The 22,327-nt window shown below is 47.3% G+C and overlaps 1 protein-coding gene across 1 annotated transcript in view; it reads right to left on the minus strand.

The window, feature by feature from the left end:
* The window catches only part of LOC127651424 (glutamate receptor ionotropic, NMDA 2A-like), a 213,785-nt gene that overhangs the window by 182,788 nt on the left and 8,670 nt on the right, over positions 1-22,327 (minus strand). The window contains exon 3 of the mRNA XM_052137234.1: positions 21,777-22,172. Coding sequence (XP_051993194.1) covers positions 21,777-22,157 — 381 coding nt within the window. The 5' untranslated portion in view covers positions 22,158-22,172. The remainder of the gene's footprint in view (positions 1-21,776; positions 22,173-22,327) is intronic.

Raw genomic sequence — 22,327 nt, forward strand, 5'->3', positions numbered from 1 at the left:
AGAAAATAGCAGGAAAAAAAACAACTCGTAGTGGGATTTAACGTGTTTTGCAACATTTTAAGTATCCCCGCACATTCAGTGTTCACAGTGCACGAAATCCCCACAGTTTTTACATGTTTACACAAGAAATCAACAGTTCCCCTTCTGTCGCTCTCTCCACGTTGTGTCGGAGAAGTGACGCTAGGGGTCTCTCTTGAGCGCCGATATCCACCTCTGATCTATGAAAAAAGGCCAATGAGAGTTATTTGCATGTCCCGCCCCCGGACATACGGGTATTTAAGCGGCGCAAATATGGGAGTTCATTCAGAAAATTTCTTCGAAGCTGATGGTCTGTCTGCAGTTTGCTGCGAGTTTACACACCACTATAAACGTTCCTGTTTCCTCTGACGATCTGCATGCTGTTGGATCTTGACGGCGCACAACAGCGGCTTTCTCCTTCACATTGCACGGCGTGCATTGTTGCCCCTGAGCGCTTCGACAGCGCAGAAACACACACACATTGTGTATTTAAAAGAGCATATTCCTATTAAAAGAGTAATTTCTCTAAAAGAGCAAAACACAGCGGCGTTGAACGTCCTTTTCAGGACGCGTCTTTTTCAAGATGCCCTTCCGCCCCTGTGAACAGCGGGTGCAGTTTCGCCGGGTAGCCCCCCGCGAACCTCCCGTTCCCCGACACGCTCGCTGGTCCCCGTCCACGCTCGCGGCAATAGCGGCTTGCCCCACGGCCTGGCTGTCTATCCTCCCGAGCCCGAAGCAGATGAGCTCGCCGCTGCATCGGAGAGTGTGATGTCTGATGCCGAGGACTCACCTGGACTGCCGCCTTCGGGCCAGCAGGCCCAGGCTGAGGCCGACACTCAGATGTCTGACATGCTTTCCCGGGCCGCCGTAAGCGTGGGGTTGGATTGGAACACTCCATCCTCCCCACAGTCTTCACGGTTGGATGACTGGTTCCTGGGGGCAGCACGCCGTTCGCGGCCTCGCATCCCCCCGGTTCCGTTTTTCCCGGAGGTGCATGACGAGCTGACATCTACGTGGAGAGCCCCGCTCTCCATCCGTCTAGGTGCCACCCGCTCCACTCTCACCACCCTCGACGGCGGAGAGCACCACGGATACGGGGCGATTCCCCAGGTCAATAGGGCAGTTGCGTACCATCTATGCCCCGGTAGCCCTACCTATTGGCGTGGCCGCCCCGTACTCCCATCCAAGCCCTGTAGGACAACATCCTCGCTCAACGCGAAGGCCTACAGTGCGGCTGGATGCGCTGCCTCTGCCCTGCATGCGATGGCCCTCCTGCAAGTCCACCAGGCCAAAGCACTCAGAAACATTCACGGGGGTGGACCTGTTCCTGATGTGCTGCAGGAACTGCGCTCAGTGACCGACCTTGCCCTGAGAGCGACGAAGGCCACAGCGCAGGAACTCGGACAGGCGATGGCCACCCTAGTGGTCCAGGAACGCCATCTTTGGCTCAATCTGGTCGAGATGCGTGAGGCCGACAAGAACCGCCTCCTGGACGCACCTGTCTCTCAGATTGGCCTATTCGGCGACACCGTCGAGGACTTCGCCCAACAGTTCTCCGCAGTGAAGAAGCAGACGGAGGCCATCTCTCAAGCATCATGCCCCGCCGCAGACCTGCCGCTACGGGCCCTGCCCCGTCTGCCTGCCGAGGGCGTCCCCCTGCGAAGAAACCAGCTCCTACTCCGCCTCAACCCGGGCCCAGCTCTCAGCCCCAGCGTCGAGCACCCCGCAGGCGGCGCACGCCCCCTGTCTCACGAACCCCCTCTAGGACCTGGAAGGCTCCCAAGCGTTCCTGAGACAGCCGACCCAGAGCCGAAGACGTTAGCTCCGGAGGTGGTAAGACCGCTCCGTACCCCGGTGGAGGGCCGGGAGGAGAATTCTTTGTTTTTTCATTTGCCCACATTCTCAATGAGAGCTATTTCCTTTGCCTCTGGGTCACCTGGCCCGCAAATGCCGTTCTCACGGCAATCTGCTTTCAGATTACGACAGTCCCGGTACACCGGACGTGGCGATCCCGCCTTCCGCCTGCCCACGACTGTCCCCCGGCCGGCCGGTTCAGACGAGTCCAGAGGACGCCAGCATCAGACCTCCTCCTCAGTCACGAACCCGCCCCCTGCCGGGTGTGCGGAGCAAGGTAAGTGCTTTGAGTCTATTCTCAGCACCTCAGCCTCAGGCCGCAACGAAGCCGCCCGACGCTGCATTACCTGTTCCGCCCCGCTGCGAGGCCCCGCCGGGTACGTCCAAAATACTCGTCCCTTTGGTGCCCCTAGCGCAGAGCTGTGAAACGTGGCTTTCACTCCCCAACGCATCACGCTGGCTGCACCGGACCATTCGACTCGGTTACGCAATTCAGTTTGCCCGGCTCCCGCCCCCCTTCAGGGGCGTCCGCTTTTCCGCAGTACACGGCGAGCATGCCAGTTCCCTGCGCGCGGAAATCGTGACCCTCTTGGCCAAGGGCGCGGTAGAGCCCGTCCCTCCAACCGAAATGAGGAAGGGTTTCTACAACCCTTACTTCATTGTACCCAAGAAAGGCGGCGGCCTACGACCAATCCTGGACCTGCGAGTTTTCAATCGGGCCTTGTTAAAACTCCCGTTCAAAATGCTCACGCAGAGAAATATTCTGGCTGGCGTTCAGCATCTAGATTGGTTCGCAGCGGTAGACCTGAAGGACGTGTACTTCCACGTCTCAATTCTGCCACGACACTGACCCTTCTTACGGTTCGCGTTCAACGGCCAGGCGTTTCAGTACAAAGTCCTCCCCTTCGGCCTGTCTCTGTCCCCTCGCTTCTTCACGAAGGTCGCAGAGGCGGCACTTGCACCGCTACGAGTAGCCGGCATCCGCATTCTCAACTACCTCGATGACTGGCTCATCCTAGCACACTCTCGAGAGTTACTATGCACACACAGAGACCAGGTGCTCCAGCACCTCAGCCGCTTGGGGCTTCAGGTCAACTGGGAAAAGAGCAAGCTCACTCCGGTTCAGAGCATCTCTTTTCTCATGTCGCTGCGTGCCACTCACATCCCCGGCAAGCTCAACGTCGTAGCAGACGCGCTATCACGACAACGCCTGCCCGGCGGGGAGTGGAGGCTTCACCCCAGTCGGTCCAGCTGATTTGGGAACAGTTTGGCAAGGCCCAGGTAGACCTGTTTGCCTCCCAGGAAACCTCCCACTGCCCGCTCTGGTATGCCCTAATGGAGGCTCCCCTCAGGACAGACGCGCTGGCACACAGCTGGCCCTCGGGGCTGCGCAAGTACGCATTTCCCCCAGTGAGCCTTCTTGCACCGGTGCTGTGCAAGGTCAGGGAGGACGAGGAGCAAGTCACGTTAGTGGCCCCCTACTAGCCCACTCGGACTTGGTTCTCGGAACTCAGGCTTTTTGCGACAGCTCCTCCCTGGCGAATTCCCCTGAGAAAGGACCTCCTCTCTCAGGGACGGGGCACGCTCTGGCACCCGCGTCCAGACCTCTGGAACCTCCACGTCTGGTCCCTGGACGGGATGCGGAAGAGCTAGCCGGCTTACCGGCGACCGTTGTGAATACAATCAACCAAGCCAGAGCCCCCTCTACCAGGCACCTTTACGCCCTAAAGTGGCGCTTATTCGCAGATTCGTGAGGTTTTACAACCTCCGCGTTGAGTCGGTTGCGTCTCGTGTTTTGTCAGGTCCGAGCCCGTAGAACTTGCGTCTCGTGTTATTATTATAAGAGCTGTTTGAAACAGTCTACTTCATATCATCCTCATAAAACACCTGTTACATATCTCATTTCTGGGTCATACATATATTTTTGCTTTTGTTCTTCATATATCAGTCAGTGTTAGTCTTGTTTGGGTTTGAACATTTGATTTCATGTTATATACACATTGTTAATTCACAGATTAGGCCTAATATCTACCTACTGTCTATAACACATCACAACTGATTTAGTAGCAAGTCTGTTCTTTCAGCCAATAATTAAATCTTTAACTCAGTGACTAAATCTTTGATCCTTCTTGTGAAAACACTACACATGGGCAAAAGTTGCATGACAGCATGACTAAACGGGTGACCAAAAACCCATCATCTCCTCCACAGAAATCTTGGCTTAAAAGCAAATGTGTACATGGCAGAACAGCTGAGGTTAATGTGACGTATTTATGAATTTATATCTGTAAAGCGCATATATGGGATTACATAAGGCATAAATCATATCTTGCAAATTATAAATGTGATTCAATTTTAGAGGACATTGTATTTTTTTCTCCCCTTTTTCTCTGCAATTTGGAATGCCCAATTCCCAATACGCTCTAAATCCTCATGGTAACTCGCCTCAATCTGGGTGGCAGAGGATGAATCTCAGTTGCCTCTGCATCTGAGACCATCAATCCACGCATCTTATCCCATGGTTTTTGAGCGTGTTACCGTGGAGACATAGTGTGTGTGGACGCTTCACGCTATTATCTGCGGCATCCACGCACAACTCACCACACGCCCCACCAAGAGCGAACCACGTTATAGTGACCACAAGGAGGTTACCCCATGTGACTCTCCCCTCCGTAGAAACCGGGCCAATTTGGTTGCTTAGGAGATTTGGCTGGAATCACTCAGCATACCCTGGATTTTAACTCATGACTCCAGGGGTGGTATTCAGTGTCTTTACTTGCTGAGCTACCCAGTAAAACTCTGAAGCACTGGTCAACCGGTTCAATAGAAAAAATCCTTAGCATTGAGCCCTGGCCGTGGAAGACTCTGTGGGCGTAACCGTGGAATACTCTGTGGGCGGAGCCAGGAGAGGCTCGACGAAGGCTGGGGGAGCCGGGAGAGGCTCGACAAAGGCAGGTGGAGCCGGGAGAGGCTCGAGAGACGAAGCCATGGAAGGTGGAGCCATGGGAGGCTCGAGGGGCGAAGACATGGAATGCGGAGCCGTGGGAGGCTCCAGGGGCGAAGCCATGGAAGGCAGAGCTGTGGGAGGCTCGAGGGGCGAAGCCATGGAAGGCAGAGCCATGGGAGGCTTGAGGGGCAAAGCCATAGCAGGCGGAGCCGTGAGAGGCTTGGGGATAAGAGTCCTGGATGACTGGGAAAGACCTCATGAGCAGGGGCAGAGACTTGGGAATGACCTCTGTGGTCGTGAACACTGGCAAAGACTTGGGAACGACCTCTGTGGTTGTGAACACTGGCAGAGAGTTGGGAACAACCTCTGTGGTTGTGAACACTGGTAGAGACTTGGGAACAACCTCCATGGTCGTGTACATGGGAAGAGACTTGGGAATGACCTCTGTGGTCATGGGCATGGGCGGAGACTCAGGAACAACCTCTGTGATAGTGAACAAGGGCAGCGACTTGGAACGACCTCCATGGTCGTGTACATAGGAAGAGATTTGGGAACAACCTCTGTGGTCGTTGGCATGGGCGGATACTCGGAAATGACCTCTGTGGTCGTGAGCATGGGCAAAGACTTGGAAACGACCTCCATGGTCGTGTACATAGGAAGAGACTAGGGAACATCTTCTCTTCTCCAACTCCTCCGGACGGCTGAAGTTGGCAATGCTGGCTCTGGAATGGACCAGGCTGGCAACGCTGGCTCTGGGACAGACACGCCTGGCAATGCAGGCTCTGGGACAGACTAGGCTGGCAATGCAGGCTCTGGGACGGATGAGTCTTCCAGCTCATTGACACTGACAGGTGTGGGTGTTGGCTCGTTGGCCATGGCAGGCGTGGGCGTTTGCTCAAGGACATGGCAGGCCTGGGCATTGGCTCGTTGGCCATGGCAGGTGTGGGAGCTGGCTCGTTGGTTGTGGCAGGCATAGGCGCTGACAATTTGTGAGGTAGGATCTTCATGGCCCTATGCACCAACATCAGTAGCAGATCATTCAACTTTGAGACAGGGGCCATGGAAGGCTTGGAGCAATTAGCCGTGGAAGGCTTGGAGCAAGGAGCCGTGGAATGCTTGGAGCCAGGAGCCATGGATGGCTTGGAGCAAGGAGCCGTGGATGGCTTGGAGCAAGGAGCCGTGAACGGCTTGGAGCAAGAGCAAGGAGCCGTGGGCTGCTTGGACTAGAACCTTCTCCAAATATTCGCAGAGCGTCCAGTGAGGAAAGCCGGAGGCATCAGTTCCTTCAGTGCACTATTCAGACCGTTCCGGAGGAAAACCAGAGAGCGGTCTGATAGTGCACTAAATTTGCTAGCTCTAAAACTCACAGATGTGATCCTCAACTGGACGGTCCCCTTGCTTCAGAAGCAAAATTCTGACAGCCGCTAGATACATTTTTGTTCAGTCTTTCTGTGACGAGGCAGGCGAGGAATGAGGATCTAATTGCAGCTTTTAATGAAACAAAAGATAAACAAAGAACTCAGAATAAAATGAAACAAAACACAGGGAAACAGGCACAGAACATGACAACACATGTGAATACTGACAAAGAAACCAGGGGAAACAAGTGAACGAGGAACACCTGGGGAAACAATCAGGGGAACCAATCATAAAAAGAAACTACAAAGGACTACAAAACTAACAGGAAACAGGAACAGGGAACTAAACAAGAATTACAACATAAAATTCAAGACAAAGACATGATATACATGACAAGTGTTGGAACTTACATCAGACAAATAGGGCCCGTATATATATATATATATATATATATATATATATATATATATATATATATATAGGGCACGCAAAGAGCAGCGCTATGCGCAACTATGCAACGTCTTATCCAGTTTTTGAGAGAGTGCTTTTCAATCGTAATTTTCATGCCATCTCAAAGCACAAGCGGACTGAGGTAACTGAGAAATAGGTTGTTGCAATAAGATTTTGGAAAACCACATCTTAGCGCAAAGTTTAAACTGAGATCCAGCATTTGCAGTTTGGAGATTCCACCAAAAGGTGGTGTGGCAGCGGGGGCGTGGTCAAGCGCCCGTCCGGGAGAGAAAAGCGGTAAGGGCGCTTACACCTGAGCTAAATTATGTCTAACACCTGTGTCTAATTGCAGTAAGCATGAGGAGAGCGGCATAAAAGAGCAGCAGCCACACAGCCTCGGGACAGAGAGTGCCTACACCCAGAGTAGCAACGAAAATAACGTATTGTACGATTGTGTATCAAACAGAAAGTGTAATTAAAAGAATCTTACCTTGAAGCCGACGCTGGTTCCCATGTCTTCCTTAGTGAAAAGCCTCACACTGGTGCCGAAACCCGGGAAATTAGCTGGAAAAATTTTCGCCAAATTATGGAACAGAGTCGCCCCATAGAGTCCTCCCAGCTGGCGGAAGTCCTCCAGTCCCTCGCTACCCTCCATCAGAGCCACCAACAGTCTCTGCTTGAGCTCCGACAGGACCAGGATCGACGGTTCTTTGAGATAATGCGGGCTCAAGCAGAGGACCGGCTTGCTATCCGGAGCCTCCTCAGCCAGGAGGCCGCTTCAGACACAGCCGCGACCCCGGACACCCGCGCCACACTGCCCCCACCCGCGCTACAGAAGATGGGGCCGGCAGATGATCCGGAGGCATTCCTGGACCTCTTTGAGCGCACGGCGGAAATTTGGGGTTGGCCGTGCGACCAGTGGGCAGCCCGCCTCGTCCCTCTCTTGTCCGGGGAAGCACAGCTCGCGGCACAACAACTTCCGGCAACAAGCCTCCTGGCTTATACCGACTTGAGGAGAGCCATCCTGCAACGGGTTGGTCGGAGCCCGGAAGAAAGTCGCCAGCTCTTCCGGGCCTTGAAACTGGATAAGTCCGACCGCCCGTTTGCGTTCGCCCAGCGGCTCCGTGATGCCTGTCGGAGGTGGCTGCTTGCGGGGGACCGCGACGTCGAGGAGCTCGTCGATCAGGTGGTACTGGAGCAGTTTGTCCAGCGCTTGCCCCAGAGAATGGCAGAGTGGGTCCAGTGTCACCGCCCGGCGTCGCTGGAGGAAGCCGTACGACTCGCGGAGGACCACATGGCGGCGATTCCAAGGGCGGATGAGCCCTCTCTCTCTCTCTCCCCTTCCCCCGTGTCTTCCCCTGTTTTTCTCCCCTCCCCTCTTCCCTCTCACTCTGCTCTCTCCCCAGGGTCCGTTCCTGCCCCCCGCAGGCGCGGAGGATTCATGAGACCAACTTCCCGGCCGTGGGAGGACCCGCCTACCCCTTCCCCGTCCTTCAGCCGCTCTCGTCCTCAGGTGGGGGCGCCCGCCAGCACGGGTGTGGCTGTGGTGCCTGGGCCGGTCTGCTGGAGGTGCGGAGACCCGGACCACTTCTGGGATCAGTGTCCGCTGATGGAAATAGGGACGGTGGTGCGGGTCTCCGATGTCCCGCAGGCTGCCCCCGATCGGGCTGGAGCGTACCGTATTCCGGTAAGGATCCAGGGGGGTACATACCAAGCATTGTTGGATACCGGCTGTAACCAGACCACCATCCACCAACGCTTGGTTCAACCCGGGGCTTTGGGCTCAGCTAAACGGGTGAGGGTGAGGTGTGTGCATGGGGATGTTCACAAGTATCCCAGGGTGACTTTGGCGATCAAATTCCGGGGAGAAAACCATAATATGGAGACAGCGGTTAGTTCCCGCCTCACCCATCCGCTAATTTTGGGAACTGATTGGCCGAATTTTAGAAATTTATTGGAGGGAATTTGTACGGATGGGTCCTGCAGGGAAGTGAAGAGATGTGTGATGTGCGATGCTTTGGCGGGGGAGGCAGAGCCGGGGCCATCCTCGGCTGCTCCGAATGATGAGGGAAGGGGCGAGGTTGTCGCCCCTCCTCTCAGGGAATTCCCGGAGGGGGACTTCCCCTTGGAGCTGTCGCGGGATGAAACCCTTAAGCACGCTTTTGACCAAGTGAGAGTAATCGATGGTCAACACCTCCGGACGGGTGTCGCCGTTTCATATCCATATTTTTCACTTATTAAAGATCGGTTGTACAAAGTGACGCAGGACGCTCAAACAAAGGAGGAAGTGACACAATTATTGATTCCACGGAGCCGCCGGGAAATGGTTTTCCAGGTGGCTCACTATAATCCTATGGCCAGTCACCTAGGGGAAAGAAAGACACTTCTCCGTATAATAGCCCGTTTCTATTGGCCAGGCATTGGCGGCGACGTCCGCAGGTGGTGTGCGGCGTGCCGCGAATGTCAGCTCGTAAACCCACCGGCCACCCCAAAAGCGCCTTTGCGCCCCCTTCCATTGATCGAGGTTCCCTTCGAAAGAATTGGAATGGACCTCGTCGGGCCATTAGAACGGATGGCACGCGGACATCGCTTTGTGTTAGTCCTGGTGGATTACGCAACGCGATATCCGGAAGCAGTGCCTTTGAGCAACATCTCAGCACGTAGTGTTGCAGGGGCACTCTTCAAAATAATCTCCCGGGTGGGGATTCCGAAAGAAATCCTCACCGACCAAGGCACTACTTTTATGTCACGAACACTTCGCGAACTTTACGAACTCTTGGGCATTAAGTCGATTCGCACTAGCGTCTACTATCCTCAGACGGATGGACTGGTGGAACGATTTAATAAGACACTCACAAATATGATTCGTAAATTCGTACACGAAGACGCTAGAAATTGGGATAAGTGGCTGGACCCTCTGTTATTCGCAGTGGGAGAGGTCCCGCAAGCCTCCACGGGGTTCTCCCCATTTGAGCTGCTGTATGGGCAACGCCCACGCGGGGTCCTCGACGTCATCCGCGAAGCTTGGGAGGAGGGACCTTCTAATAGTAAAAACAAAATTCAATACGTTCTTGATCTTAGAGCAAAACTCCACACACTGGGGAAATTAACACAGGAGAATTTGCTCCAGGCTCAAGAATGCCAACGCCGGCTGTATGACAGGGGTGCTCAGCTACGGGAATTTGCACCGGGAGATAAAGTGCTTGTATTACTCCCAACATCGAGCTCTAAATTACTCGCCAAGTGGCAAGGACCCTTTGAGGTCACACGACGAGTAGGGGATCTCGATTATGAGGTTAAACGTACTGATAGAGGGGGCGCGCGTCAAATATATCACCTCAACCTTCTGAAATTGTGGAGAGAAGAGGCGGCCTCTGTGACGTTGGCAACGGTAGATCCGGAGAGGGCGGAGCTCGGACCGGAGGTAAACAAAGCCCGCAATCTCAACACCCCGGTTCCTTGTGGAGACCACCTCTCACCGCGCCAACTCGCAGAGGTTTCCGAATTACAAAAGGAGTTTGCAGACGTTTTTTCTCCTCTACCAGGCCGCACAAACGTCATACATCAGCATATCGAGACCAAGCCGGGCGTGGTGGTACGTTGCCGCCCCTATCGCTTGCCCGAACATAAAAAGAAAGTAGTTCGAGAAGAATTGGACGCAATGCTTGAGATGGGAGTAATAGAAGAGTCCCACAGCGATTGGTCCAGCCTGGTCGTCCTTGTTCCCAAGAGCGATGGGTCTGTACGTTTCTGTGTGGATTATAGGAAAGTCAACGCGGTGTCTAAATTTGACGCGTATCCAATGCCCCGTGTTGATGAACTGCTCGATCGGTTAGGTACGGCTCGATTTTATTCGACCTTGGATCTAATGAAGGGTTATTGGCAGATCCCCTTGACACCAATATCCCGTGAAAAAACGGCCTTCACCACGCCGTTCGGATTACACCAATTCGTGACGCTTCCTTTCGGTTTGTTCGGGGCACCAGCCACGTTTCAGCGCCTCATGGATAGGATCCTCAGACCGCATACTGCTTACGCCGCTGCCTATCTAGACGATATCATCATTTATAGCAATGATTGGCAGCGGCACATGCAACATCTGAGGGCCGTCCTGAGATCGCTGCGGCGGGCGGGCTCACGGCAAACCCGAAAAGTCGTGCGGTTGGGCGTGTGGAGGTACGGTATCTGGGGTTCCACTTGGGTCATGACCAGGTGCGCCCCCAAATTGACAAGACCGCGGCGATTGCGACTTGCCCTAGACCCAAGACCAAAAAGGGGGTGAGGCAGTTCCTGGGGCTGGCTGACTATTACAGAAGATTTGTGCCTAATTATTCGGATGTCACCAGCCCGCTGACTGACCTCACTAAAAAGGGGGCTCCAGATCCGGTCCAATGGTCAGAGCAGTGCCAACAGGCGTTTTCACAGATTAAAGCTGCACTTTGTGGGGGGCCGCTTTTGCATGCACCTGACTTCTCTCTCCCCTTTTTATTGCAGACAGACGCTTCAGACAGAGGGCTGGGGGCCGTACTCTCGCAGGTGGTGGAGGGGGAGGAGCGCCCGGTGCTGTACATCAGCCGGAAGCTCTCCTTGAGGGAGATGAAGTACAGCACCGTGGAGAAGGAGTGTCTGGCCATCAAGTGGGCGGTCCTCACACTCCGTTACTACCTGCTGGGGCGGGCCTTCACCCTCTGCTCGGACCACGGCCCACTCCAGTGGCTTCACCGCATGAAGGATACTAACGCCCAGATCACCCGTTGGTATCTGGCACTCCAGCCTTTTAAATTCAAGGTGATCCACAGACCGGGGGTGCAGATGGCTGCCGCTGACTTCCTCTCCAGAAATGGGGGGGAGTGGTAGGCAGGCCGGATGACGCCCCGGCCTGAGTCGGGCGGTGGGGGTATGTGGCAGCGGGGGCGTGGTCAAGCGCCCGTCCGGGAGAGAAAGCGGTAAGGGCGCTTGACCACGCCCGCTGCCACAGGTGGTAATAAAGTTAATGACCAAACTGAAAATATAGTGGAACATCAAATTATGTCCCTGACAATCAGAGTTTTATACAAGTCTTATATGAGATTTGTGTTAAAAACTATCTATAGGTCATGGTTTATTTTTCAATTATTATTATTATTATGTTTACAATTGTATCTATATTCTAATTTGTAAGTCTAAAGGTATTTTTCCACCTGTTGTCAGAGTGATTTTTAAGTCACTGCAAAACGGGCCAGTGGAAGAAGCTGGAGAAAGTAAAATATTTGGAAAAGGCTGTGATTTTTTTTACCACTTCATCATTTTGATTATATTTTAGTTTTGTTTGAAGTGTAATTTCAATTTAGAAATATTTTTGGATTATTTTTATTGTGTTTCAATAAATTAATTTAATTTATCAAAAAAGACTGGTAGAAGTGAAGTGCTTTCCTATGCAATCACGGTTAATACTAGCCATGACTTGTGTGTCAGTAGATAAAAATTATTAATAATACTTACATTCTCTGTAATTTAACAGAGCCTACATCCAAATTCTGTGAAATTTTTCATGTCAGAAATATGCCCAACAATCACCAAGGATGCATTTTAATGCACATAAAGAATGAAATGTTCTATTCTTCTAATTCATTGAATACAGTCCATTTACACTACCAACTTCTTATAAACCGAGACAGCACATTCATATCACTGGTGCTTGAGAGAATGAACTCTAGCCTTTAATAGGATGCGGACGGTGGAACAATAACCAGAGAAAACCTCAGAATCCAGCTCATTTGCACATTGTGCATGCAATTTTGCCAAACCTACTTGTTTCCTAGACTTGGAACATGCTTGCACGAAAATAGCAAAATTCCATGGCCATGCCCACTGACTTATGACTTATGGCGTAGCGCTGCGCTAATAGCTAGCACCCTTAGAATAGGGTCCACACAGTTATTGATCATGTTGATCTGTTCTAATCTTGTTTTCTGCTGCATTTTATGGCTTGATTTATCAATAAATCAGTATACACAACCAACTTGTTCTTTTTTCCAAGGCAACTCAAGCCACTGCATTTAAATATAAGATTCACCATATTATCATAATCTCTCTAACTCACATTGTCTGTCTTTATAATGCTTCTTCTCACACTCAGGTACATACACAAAAAGAGAGCCTCTGGCCCAAGTCAAATCAGAGAAAACAGTAGGAATTATGAGGTTAATGTATCACTCAAAATTAATTAGCCTGTGTGACTACTTGACCATACAATATTCATAAAGTTTGTGTCACACAAAACGCAGAAGGCCACGGAACATGGAATCTAAACATAGCCCTTAGTCAAGTCAAGTCAAGTGGTTTTTATTGTCGTTTCAACCATATACAGTTAGTACGGTACACAGCAAAACGAGACAACGTTCCTCCAGGACCATGGTGCTACATAAAAACAACAAAGGACCAACATAGGACCACATGTTTATTTGTTTTATTTACTATTAAGTTTTATTTTAATTTTCAATTTTATTTTTTATTTTACAGTTTTTCATTACATTTCATTTTCATTAAGCCTAAATTGGACCCTCGTTATTTTTGGCATAAAGATTTGATAAGCATCAGCCTGTTTAATAATTGTTTTCTATTTTATTTGTATTAATATTTTGTATTTTTTTTTATTAATATTTTGTATAATTTCTCTAATTATGTTTTTAAATAGTTTTATATTTGTATTACTATTCTTTTTTTTTTCCTGTTTGATTATTTATTGTTCTGAACACACACTATGTCAATTGCACAGATTCAGAGAGGAATATAATGGCTGACGTCATAAAACTGATGTCACAGTGATGTCAGCAAAGTATCTCGTAAGCTTGCTGAAGATGAGTTGGATATCCCCAATGTGTTTTTTGTGTATTGATATGTGATTCCGTTTTTTTATAGTCACTTATTCGGTAGAGCTGCTGACATCACATGATCTAATGTACCAATGCAACCTCAGTCTATTGTAAAAGGAATGATGAGAAAAAATGAGGTAGTGTGGGAGATAGATAACAAAAAAAAAGAGACCATGCATGTATATGTGTGCATCCACGTGTGAGTATGTGAGAGTATGTTTCATAGTTAATTTATGTCAGCGCCTCTTTTTTGCTCTGTTCTCCCATAATGCACATCTCTAATACAGATGGGATAAAAGCAGTTTCAATGGGACAGAAATCAGCTTTAGTGTTTAACTCATCAGCCCTGGCTTTCTTTCCAGTTTTTACATCTTTTCTTTTCTTTCTTTCTCTCATCCCCTCTAATATACATCCTAAACACATATCCACATATGCCCAGACCTAGTTTCAGAAGTTGAGCATACAAGCCACATAAAGAAGCTCGTAGAATATTTAGTCCTGCCCCTCAGTGTGTTGGTGTGTGTGTAAGTGCTCTCTGCCCTCTCCTCCCATATGTCATGGTAAAAAGATGTGTCCCTGCTCCTTCATTTTTTATAAAGTGAGAAAGAAAATCTGGGTTTACAGCATAATGAAGCATCCTCTAAGACCCTCATACTCTCTCTCAAAACACACTCATACACCCCCCCAGAGTACACTGCAAAAAGACATGCAGTGGAACTTGAACAAAGCAGGCAGAGAGAGAGACAGAATTACATAGGAGAAAATAAGTGCAATACTAGTGAGAGAAAAGGCTATTTTCAAACATTTAACATTGCATTATTTGAGACAGACAGACAGATAGATAGGCAGACACAAATACTGTATATGTTTACAATATGATATGGCTTATTTGACAGGAACTGACCAAGTACTGTACATAAAGCAATAAGTGCATGTGTGTGAAAATGTATTTAACTTTGTTCCCAACCAAAAATGGGAACAAAGGCCGGTTAAAAACCAGTTAATTTAGTTTTGCAAATTATTTTTTTTATGAAACCAAAGGCTAAATGGTTTATCACAATAAATATTTGGAAACTACACCATTCCCTGTTGCTCAAAAAAATGGGGCTTCACTCTCTTTAGTAGAACATGATAAGCATGTGCTTTGATTCTAAAAGAAACTGTTGTTTCACACGTTTCTTTGCCTAACAGCACATTGTAGATAACGCCTTCTGTGACATATTGAAGACATTTTTAACAACTATATTCAATTACTACATATACACTAATGGCCAAATTTTTTAAATAATGTAAATATTTTGTTTTTTTGGAAGGAAACTGGTACTATAATTCACCAAAGTGACATTCAACTGATCTCAAAGTATAGTCAGGTCATTACTGATGTAAAAAACAGCCCCATCATTTAGGTGACAACCAAACTTATGGCTGCCAGTGTAAATGTTGTATACGTGAGTTGTACAGTTGTTCTGATGTTTTGTTGAAAAAGAATACATTGGTTTCATAAATTTTAACCACCAAGTTGTACTGAGCTGTTGTAAGAAATAGGAGATTAATTCAAATGATTGGTAACACACACTAGCTTTTAATATAAATGTTATTATAACCCACCCCCTGTCGGGTGCGCGGAGCAAGGTAAGTGCTTTGAGTCTTTTCTCAGCACCCAAGCCTCGGGGCGCTCTTCTGCCTCCCTATTACCTGCTTAATTTCTGAAAGGCGCCCGGAGACTGATCCCTCCCCGGCCTAGCTTGTTCCCCTCCTGGGATCTCTCTGTGGTCCTCTCGTGCCTTTAGAGACCCCCCTTCGAGCCGCTTGATTCAGTTGAGCTCACGGCCCTCTCCCTGAAGACGGCCCTCCTGATCGCATTAGCCTCCATCAAGTGGGTTGGGGACCTGCATGCGTTCTCTGGCAGCAACATTCTAACATTATCCTGAGGCCATGACCGGGCTATATGCCTCAGGTTCCTATGACCCCCTTCAAGGACCAGGTTGTGAGCCTGCAAGCAAGCTGCCCCGGGTGGAGGCAGACCCAGCCTTCTCATTGCTGTGTCCGGTACATGCTTTGCGTATCTATTTGGACCGCACGCAGAGCTCTAGATGTTCTGTGAAGCTCTTTGTCTGCTTCGACGGACGGCGGAAAATTAACGCTGTCTCCAAACAGAGGTTAGCTCACTGGGTCGTTGATGCTATTTCCTTAGCTTATCACACCCAACTGACCGGGTGTTCCACTTGCACACAGCGCCCTTCATCAAGTTGATCCAGTGCGCCTTCTATCCCAGGTTTGGATGTTCTCCTCCCTAGCCTTCTGGCCAGTGAATTCAGCGGAGCAATTCGCGGCCAGCCCCACTATGAGTCAAAGGTGCTCTGTACTGGGGTCGGGCTCCACGGGCTTAGTTCCCTTTTCAGGCAAACTCCCTGTGATGTATTTCCCGTGGTATGGTCCCCCTGTCAGCACGTTTCCCTTGGGACTCCGGTCGCAGTGCTTGTAGAGTCCCCCCTCATTAGGCTGGACCTACACTGCGCCCTTTCCCACGTACGGCTTCACAACCCTCATGGTGTATTTGCCACATGTTACCTCCCCCTAGACTGGGCAGGATGTGGCCTCCGCAGGGTCTTTTCCCCCTGAAAGTATAGGACCGGGAAAGACCGCCTTCCCCGACACATTTCATAGCGTTAAGATAGGCTGCCGGGCTTGCTCCCATGCTAGTCATGTAACACGGTCAGTGAGTGGTGCTTTTATATGGGACCCCTTGTGTCACTTCATTCGACACAACGTGGAGTGAGTGACAGAAGGGGAATATCATGGTTACTGTTGTAACCTCCGTTCCCCGAGGGATGGAACGAGACATTGTGTACCTCCTGCCACAGCACTAGACCTATCACTGTAAACGGCTGTACCTTATTTTCGGCACCTCAGTGCAAAATCCTGACTGGCACTCGCTGCCCCACTTCCCTTTATACCCATATGTCCGGGGCGGGGCATGCAAATTCTGTCTGCCATCTTGACATTGGCCTTTTCTCAGGTTCAGAGGTATGTTTGGCATCCCAGGATGACCCCTTGTGTCACTTCATTGTGACACAATATCTCGTTCCTTCCCTCGGGGAACGGAGGTTACAACAGTAACCATGAAGTTTTGTCTTTACATTGCATATATGCATTGTTACTGAAAAAACTACTTTTTTTCTCATTCACATATTTCCAAATATTTTGGCTATTAAATGAATATAGCCTAATGCATCAACATGGAGGAGATGACACATTTCTCCAGATTTGCAGAACACAAATCTTCAGCAGAACACAAAAATGTTTAGAAGAATATCTCAGCTCTGGTGTGATCAGACCCTTGTAGATCCAAAAATCTAATAAAAGAAGCTTAAAAGAAATCTCCAGTGACTCCATTGGTAAAATCTGTATCTTCAGAAGCATAGGTGTGGGGGAGAAACAATCCAAAATGTAAGTCTTTTATTTTACTCTAAATCTCCACTTTAACTTTTACATCTGAAATTCACATGTTGTGCCTGTTTAGTTCCGCCGCAGTACACGGCGAACATGCCAAATCTCTGCGTGCGGAGATCGCTACTCTTTTACTCAAAGACGCGATACAGCCTGTCCCTCCAACCGAAATGGAGAAGGGTTTCTACAGCCCTTACTTCATTGTAGCTAAGAAAGGCAGCGGCTTACGACCGATCTTGGACTTGCGAGTTTTCATCCGGGCTCTGGTCAAACTCCCGTTCAAAATGCTCACGCAACAGTGTATCTAAAAAAGGGGCATTTTTTCATACAGGGGCAAATATTCCTGACATCATTTAAATTCCTGGAGATCCTCATGTCTCTGTTCTGTTGGTTTCTACTTGGCATTCATTCTCGACTGCTGTATCCAACAGTAGTAGGCAACGGATTGCTGTCTGCACTTCCATCGGTTGTCACCGCATTCATTGCGCGTCCATGCAAAAAGTTTGATTTAATTCAAACTAAAACAAAAATGTTTTTCTAGCCGACTGTAGCTCTGCATTGTCCAGCATGTATACGCATAAGTCAAACGGCAATTGGTCTCGGTGTCGCGGCGATGCTCCAAAAGAATGAGGTGACATGATAGATGAAGACTGCAGCTCGACTATGCAATATCCCACTGTAGCTCGATTAAAACTGTGCATGTATATGTTGTATGTAAATGTACTGATTGTGTCACTCCTCTGCTCATCATTGTTGCATCACCAGTGGATAATTTACACAAGAATGGTTTTATGTATGATTTACGCAGAAATTAATTCCGCTCTGGCTTCATTAATAAGCCACAATGTTAGTATAGCTACAACTGTGTATGTACTGTATATAATTAGAAACATAGGATCATTTAAATTAGTAGGTTAGAGACGAGAAATATTATGAGATGGCTTGTAAGAGTCAAAAGTTATTTAAATATGAAACAAATAAAAATTTAATCAAAATGTTTGTATGCATGTTAATTATAAATAAAATAATTCAATTTCAGATGGACTGGGAAAATAAAGGGGCTGGAGCAGCAGTGCAGCATGTCAAAAATAGAAACGAGGTGTCCGTCAACTGAAAGAATGTCGCCTCCCATCCAACAGGTGCTTGCAGTTTAGGCAGCTCCTTTGACAATAACAGAAGCAATCTAGTTTTGTCGCATCACAACAAGTAATGGGACTTCAGTGTAGACACAGTGCTATGCAACTGAGCAATACATCTGTTTTTTTTTTTTCATCATCATATTATTATTGCTTACTAAACCTTATAAAAGGTGAAAACGATCTGATAATAGTTTTCTGTCTACACATGAAATAGAGTGATTTAAATAATTAATTCAGACTTCCATTGTGCCTGACATATTTTTGCAAAGCCAACATAGCACTGCTTGTATCAATTACAGTATAAAAAGAAACTCTGGGATATGACATATAGAAGGGTGAAAAGTGTTATAGGAAACAGCAAGCAGGGGGCCTCTTAATGATTGAGTTCCATTCACATCAGCCCCAGAATTTGACTCCCTGTGTGAACAGTGTTTCCCTCCAGAAGAGACTCTTCAATTATTTGTGGAGTCTGCATTTGGTCTGCATGGCTGTCGTCCCAGAAGGAAGCCTCTTCTAAAGATGATGCACAAGAAATGAGACCAAGATAAACTTATTTGGTTCAGATGGTGTCAAGCGTGTGTGGCGGCAACCAGATGAGGAGTACAAAGACAAGTGTGTCTTGCCTACAGCCAAGCATGGTGGTGGGAGTGTCATGGTCTGGGGCTGCATGAGTGCTGCCGGCACTGGGGAGCTACAGTTAATTGAGGGAACCATTAATGCCAACATGTACTGTGACATACTTAAGCAGAGCATGATCCCCTCCCTTCGGGGACTGGGCAGCAGGGCAGTATTCCAGCATGATAACGACCACAAACACACCTCCAAGATGACCACTGCCTTGCTAAAGAAGCTGAGGGTGAAGGTGATGGACTGGCCAAGCATGTCTCCAGACCTAAACCCTATTGAGCATCTGTGGGGAATCCTCAAACGGAAGGTGGAGGAGCACATGGTCTCTAACATCCACCAGCTCTGTGATGTCGTCATGGAGGAGTGGAAGAGGACTCCAGTGGCAACCTGTGAAGCTCTGGTGAACTCCATGCCCAAGAGGGTTAAAAAGCAGTGCTGGAAAATAATGGTGGCCACACAAAATACTGACACTTTGGGCCCAATTTGGACATATTCACGTAGGGGTGTCCTCACATTTTTTGCCAGCGGTTTAGACATTAAGGGCTGTGTGCTGAGTTATTTTGAGGGGACAGCAAATTTACACTGTTATACAAGCTGTACACTCACTACTTTACATTGTAGCAAAGTGTCATTTCTTCAGTGTTGTCACATGAAAAGGTATAATCAAATATTTACAAAAATGTGAGGGGTGTACTCACTTTTGTGAGATACTGTATTTGCCATCACAAACAATATCCACTTACATACAATCAGAATCTAAGTGGATTTTAAAGATCCAAAACACTTAAAGGTGTCATGACATGAGGAATCAAATTCTCTTGAGCTTTTACATATAAGTCATTGTACTATAAAAACATGCTGTATGTTTAAGAACTCAAAACTTCCTCCTCCCTGCAAAAACAATTCATGTAAAAAATACATTTGCTGTGCAAGAATCATGAGGTTTATAAGATACAAATTTCACAAACAACTTTGAATTTTTTTAAATATATATATATATATATATAAATCATGCAAAAATAAACACATTGCATGAGAATTAACTTGTCAAAAACACTTACTGGTTGAGGCTCGTCATCGACAACCATTATGTAGCCAAGTGGAGAAATTTCTGTACATTTAACTATTACATAATTTGGACATGGCCCCTTGAAGAGCCAACCTTTATCACACCTGCTTTTCGGCACTCTCTCTTGTTAGAGAAGTGAGAACATGCGTTGTGCAAGAGAGTTCCCAGTTCATCAGTTAAGAATTGAGAGAAAATATCAAACTTTACACAACATGCTTATAAATTGCATTAAATATGTGCTCAGAAAAATCGTATGTTAAAATGTAGTGTTTGTTATGGGTTATTTTCGAAGGATGCATATGGATAGGCTGTGTGGAGTTCTTTTGTGTGTTTGTGCACATGGGTATGCAAATGTAGAATTAATCATATCTGAGAATTCTATCATTTTAAACCGCAATACATGTCCTTAAAGCCTGGTGCTTTGAGTAATTTACGTAAGCTAGTACTTAAATGCATAAAATTCTGTGAATGATATAAGCATGTATTAAGGTAATGTATGCTGAAGTATATGGGTAGGCTAATACCCTGTTTGTATTTTCATTTAACATTAGCCTCTACTATATTTCATTTATGTATTTAATTTTGGTATTTTATTTTATTTTTTATACAATATGGCCCCATTGACCGCTGTTTAAAATATATATATATATATATATATATATTTATTATTTAAACAGCCATCAGATTAAACCCACAAAAATAGTTTGGTATCCTGTGTTGATTAGTTTCAACACATCGGCTACAGTTACTAACCAAGTGCTCTGAGAGAACAGTTCAATCCACTTACTTTGAGGTTATTTCATCAATGTTTAAGAGATTGTGCATTAATCTAAAATTATCTAATCAACATTTGGACAGGTAGTTAAAAGTGAACTCAGCCTGACGATGCAACGGGATGACATGGTCACCTGCGAGAGGATTCTACAGTTGATGTGGATGAGCACTGTGCTGTAATAGCCTAATAGTCAAATGGAGCTATTTCATAGTATAATGAACTAAAACCTTAAGTAAACATCAAATGCTTAACATTTTCAGTAAGGGCAGCATTGAAGAATCGATACACAATCATACATTTTCATGGGTTCTGCACTAAACCATACTGACATGTCTGTCACTTACCCTGTCAGATTGTTACATCGATATTCTGTCACACCCACATAACTGCAACTGATTTTGCCACAAAAACAGCTCCTTGCCAACTTAACAAATAGACAGACAGAGGTACAGTGACAGACTGTGTCTGATACAGATGGTATCACTGATAAAGAAAATCTGTCAGGAATCTGAATTGTATCTTGTTTAATGCCACATAGCTAGATGATCCAAAACATTGCACCAAATATTTGAAATGTAGTTGTTTGTTTAGACCTTTGGTGTAAAGCATCAGATTAATATCAGGTATGATTAAATATTCTGAGGTCGGTTACTGAAAATGTTTGAGGGTTTTCGTATAATGATGAGCAGCGTGAACGGTCTTCAAAACATCTCTTTTAGTGATTGCTAGCAGGGGGAATCAGAATAGGGACCTGGCAATGTGGTATTACATTATATCAACATCTGAGTTGCAATATGACAACTTTGCAATTATTTATGTTTAGTGTATTGTGATTCAAACTTTGATAAATTGCAGTATCTTGTACTCTTTTACCTTAATGGGACATTGATTTTTGGCAACAAATGCTGAACTTATGCTGAAATTACCTTATCATAGATTCTCTTGTCAGTAAAATAACCTACTTGATGGCATAGCATACCTTGGATCCAGCATATCTATATGAACATCCTTACAAAAGAAACAAGTAATTGGCTTCATTGGAGTTTTTTCAAATAAAATACATTTAATGTTGTTGAACTTAATGTATGTTTATTTTCACACACTTGCTCTAAGTGGTGGTCAATCTCTTGGTGGAAAATATAAGACTGATGTCAGTTATGATAAAATATTCTGAGGTGGATTGCTGAAATTGTCCATTGTAAACACACACAGATCCACAAGGATTCAGGCTTACCTTCTCGGCCATGGTCATGGCAGAGCCACCATGAATTCCCAGAATGGGCATGGACGTCTGAGAGGATACAAAGTCCAGCATCTGTGCCACTGCTTCTTGGTCCGTACCATCTCCATAGACCAGCCCGTGAATTCTCTTACGGGACATGAGATCACACAGGTGTGTGAGCATGCTTCCTGGGTCCGTCTGGTTTATCTGGATGCTGAGTACAGTAACATCCAGTGGCGCACCAAGCCCACGAGCTGGAAGCAAGGCTGACTCGGATACAGTGGGGGTTTGTCCCAGAATCACAGCCACACTTAGGGACGGAGGCTTCTCTGCAGCCATTGACCACCCCAGTAATGTCCATATCACCATCAACCAGACTGCAGCTCCCATCATTCGTGGCTTCAGCCCCTGTTAGGATGAGGTAAACAAGCTACATTTGGCTGGTCTTAACACCTTGCCACGCAAAACATGCTCAGATGCCAGACAATGCCTTAAAAGCTTTGGCAAATCAAGCTTACAGCAGCAAAGCCTAATAATGCAAGGAAATACATTACATCCACCCC

The sequence above is a fragment of the Xyrauchen texanus genome, chromosome 11, assembly GCF_025860055.1.
Source record: "Xyrauchen texanus isolate HMW12.3.18 chromosome 11, RBS_HiC_50CHRs, whole genome shotgun sequence".
NCBI classification, from domain to species: Eukaryota; Metazoa; Chordata; class Actinopteri; order Cypriniformes; family Catostomidae; genus Xyrauchen; species Xyrauchen texanus.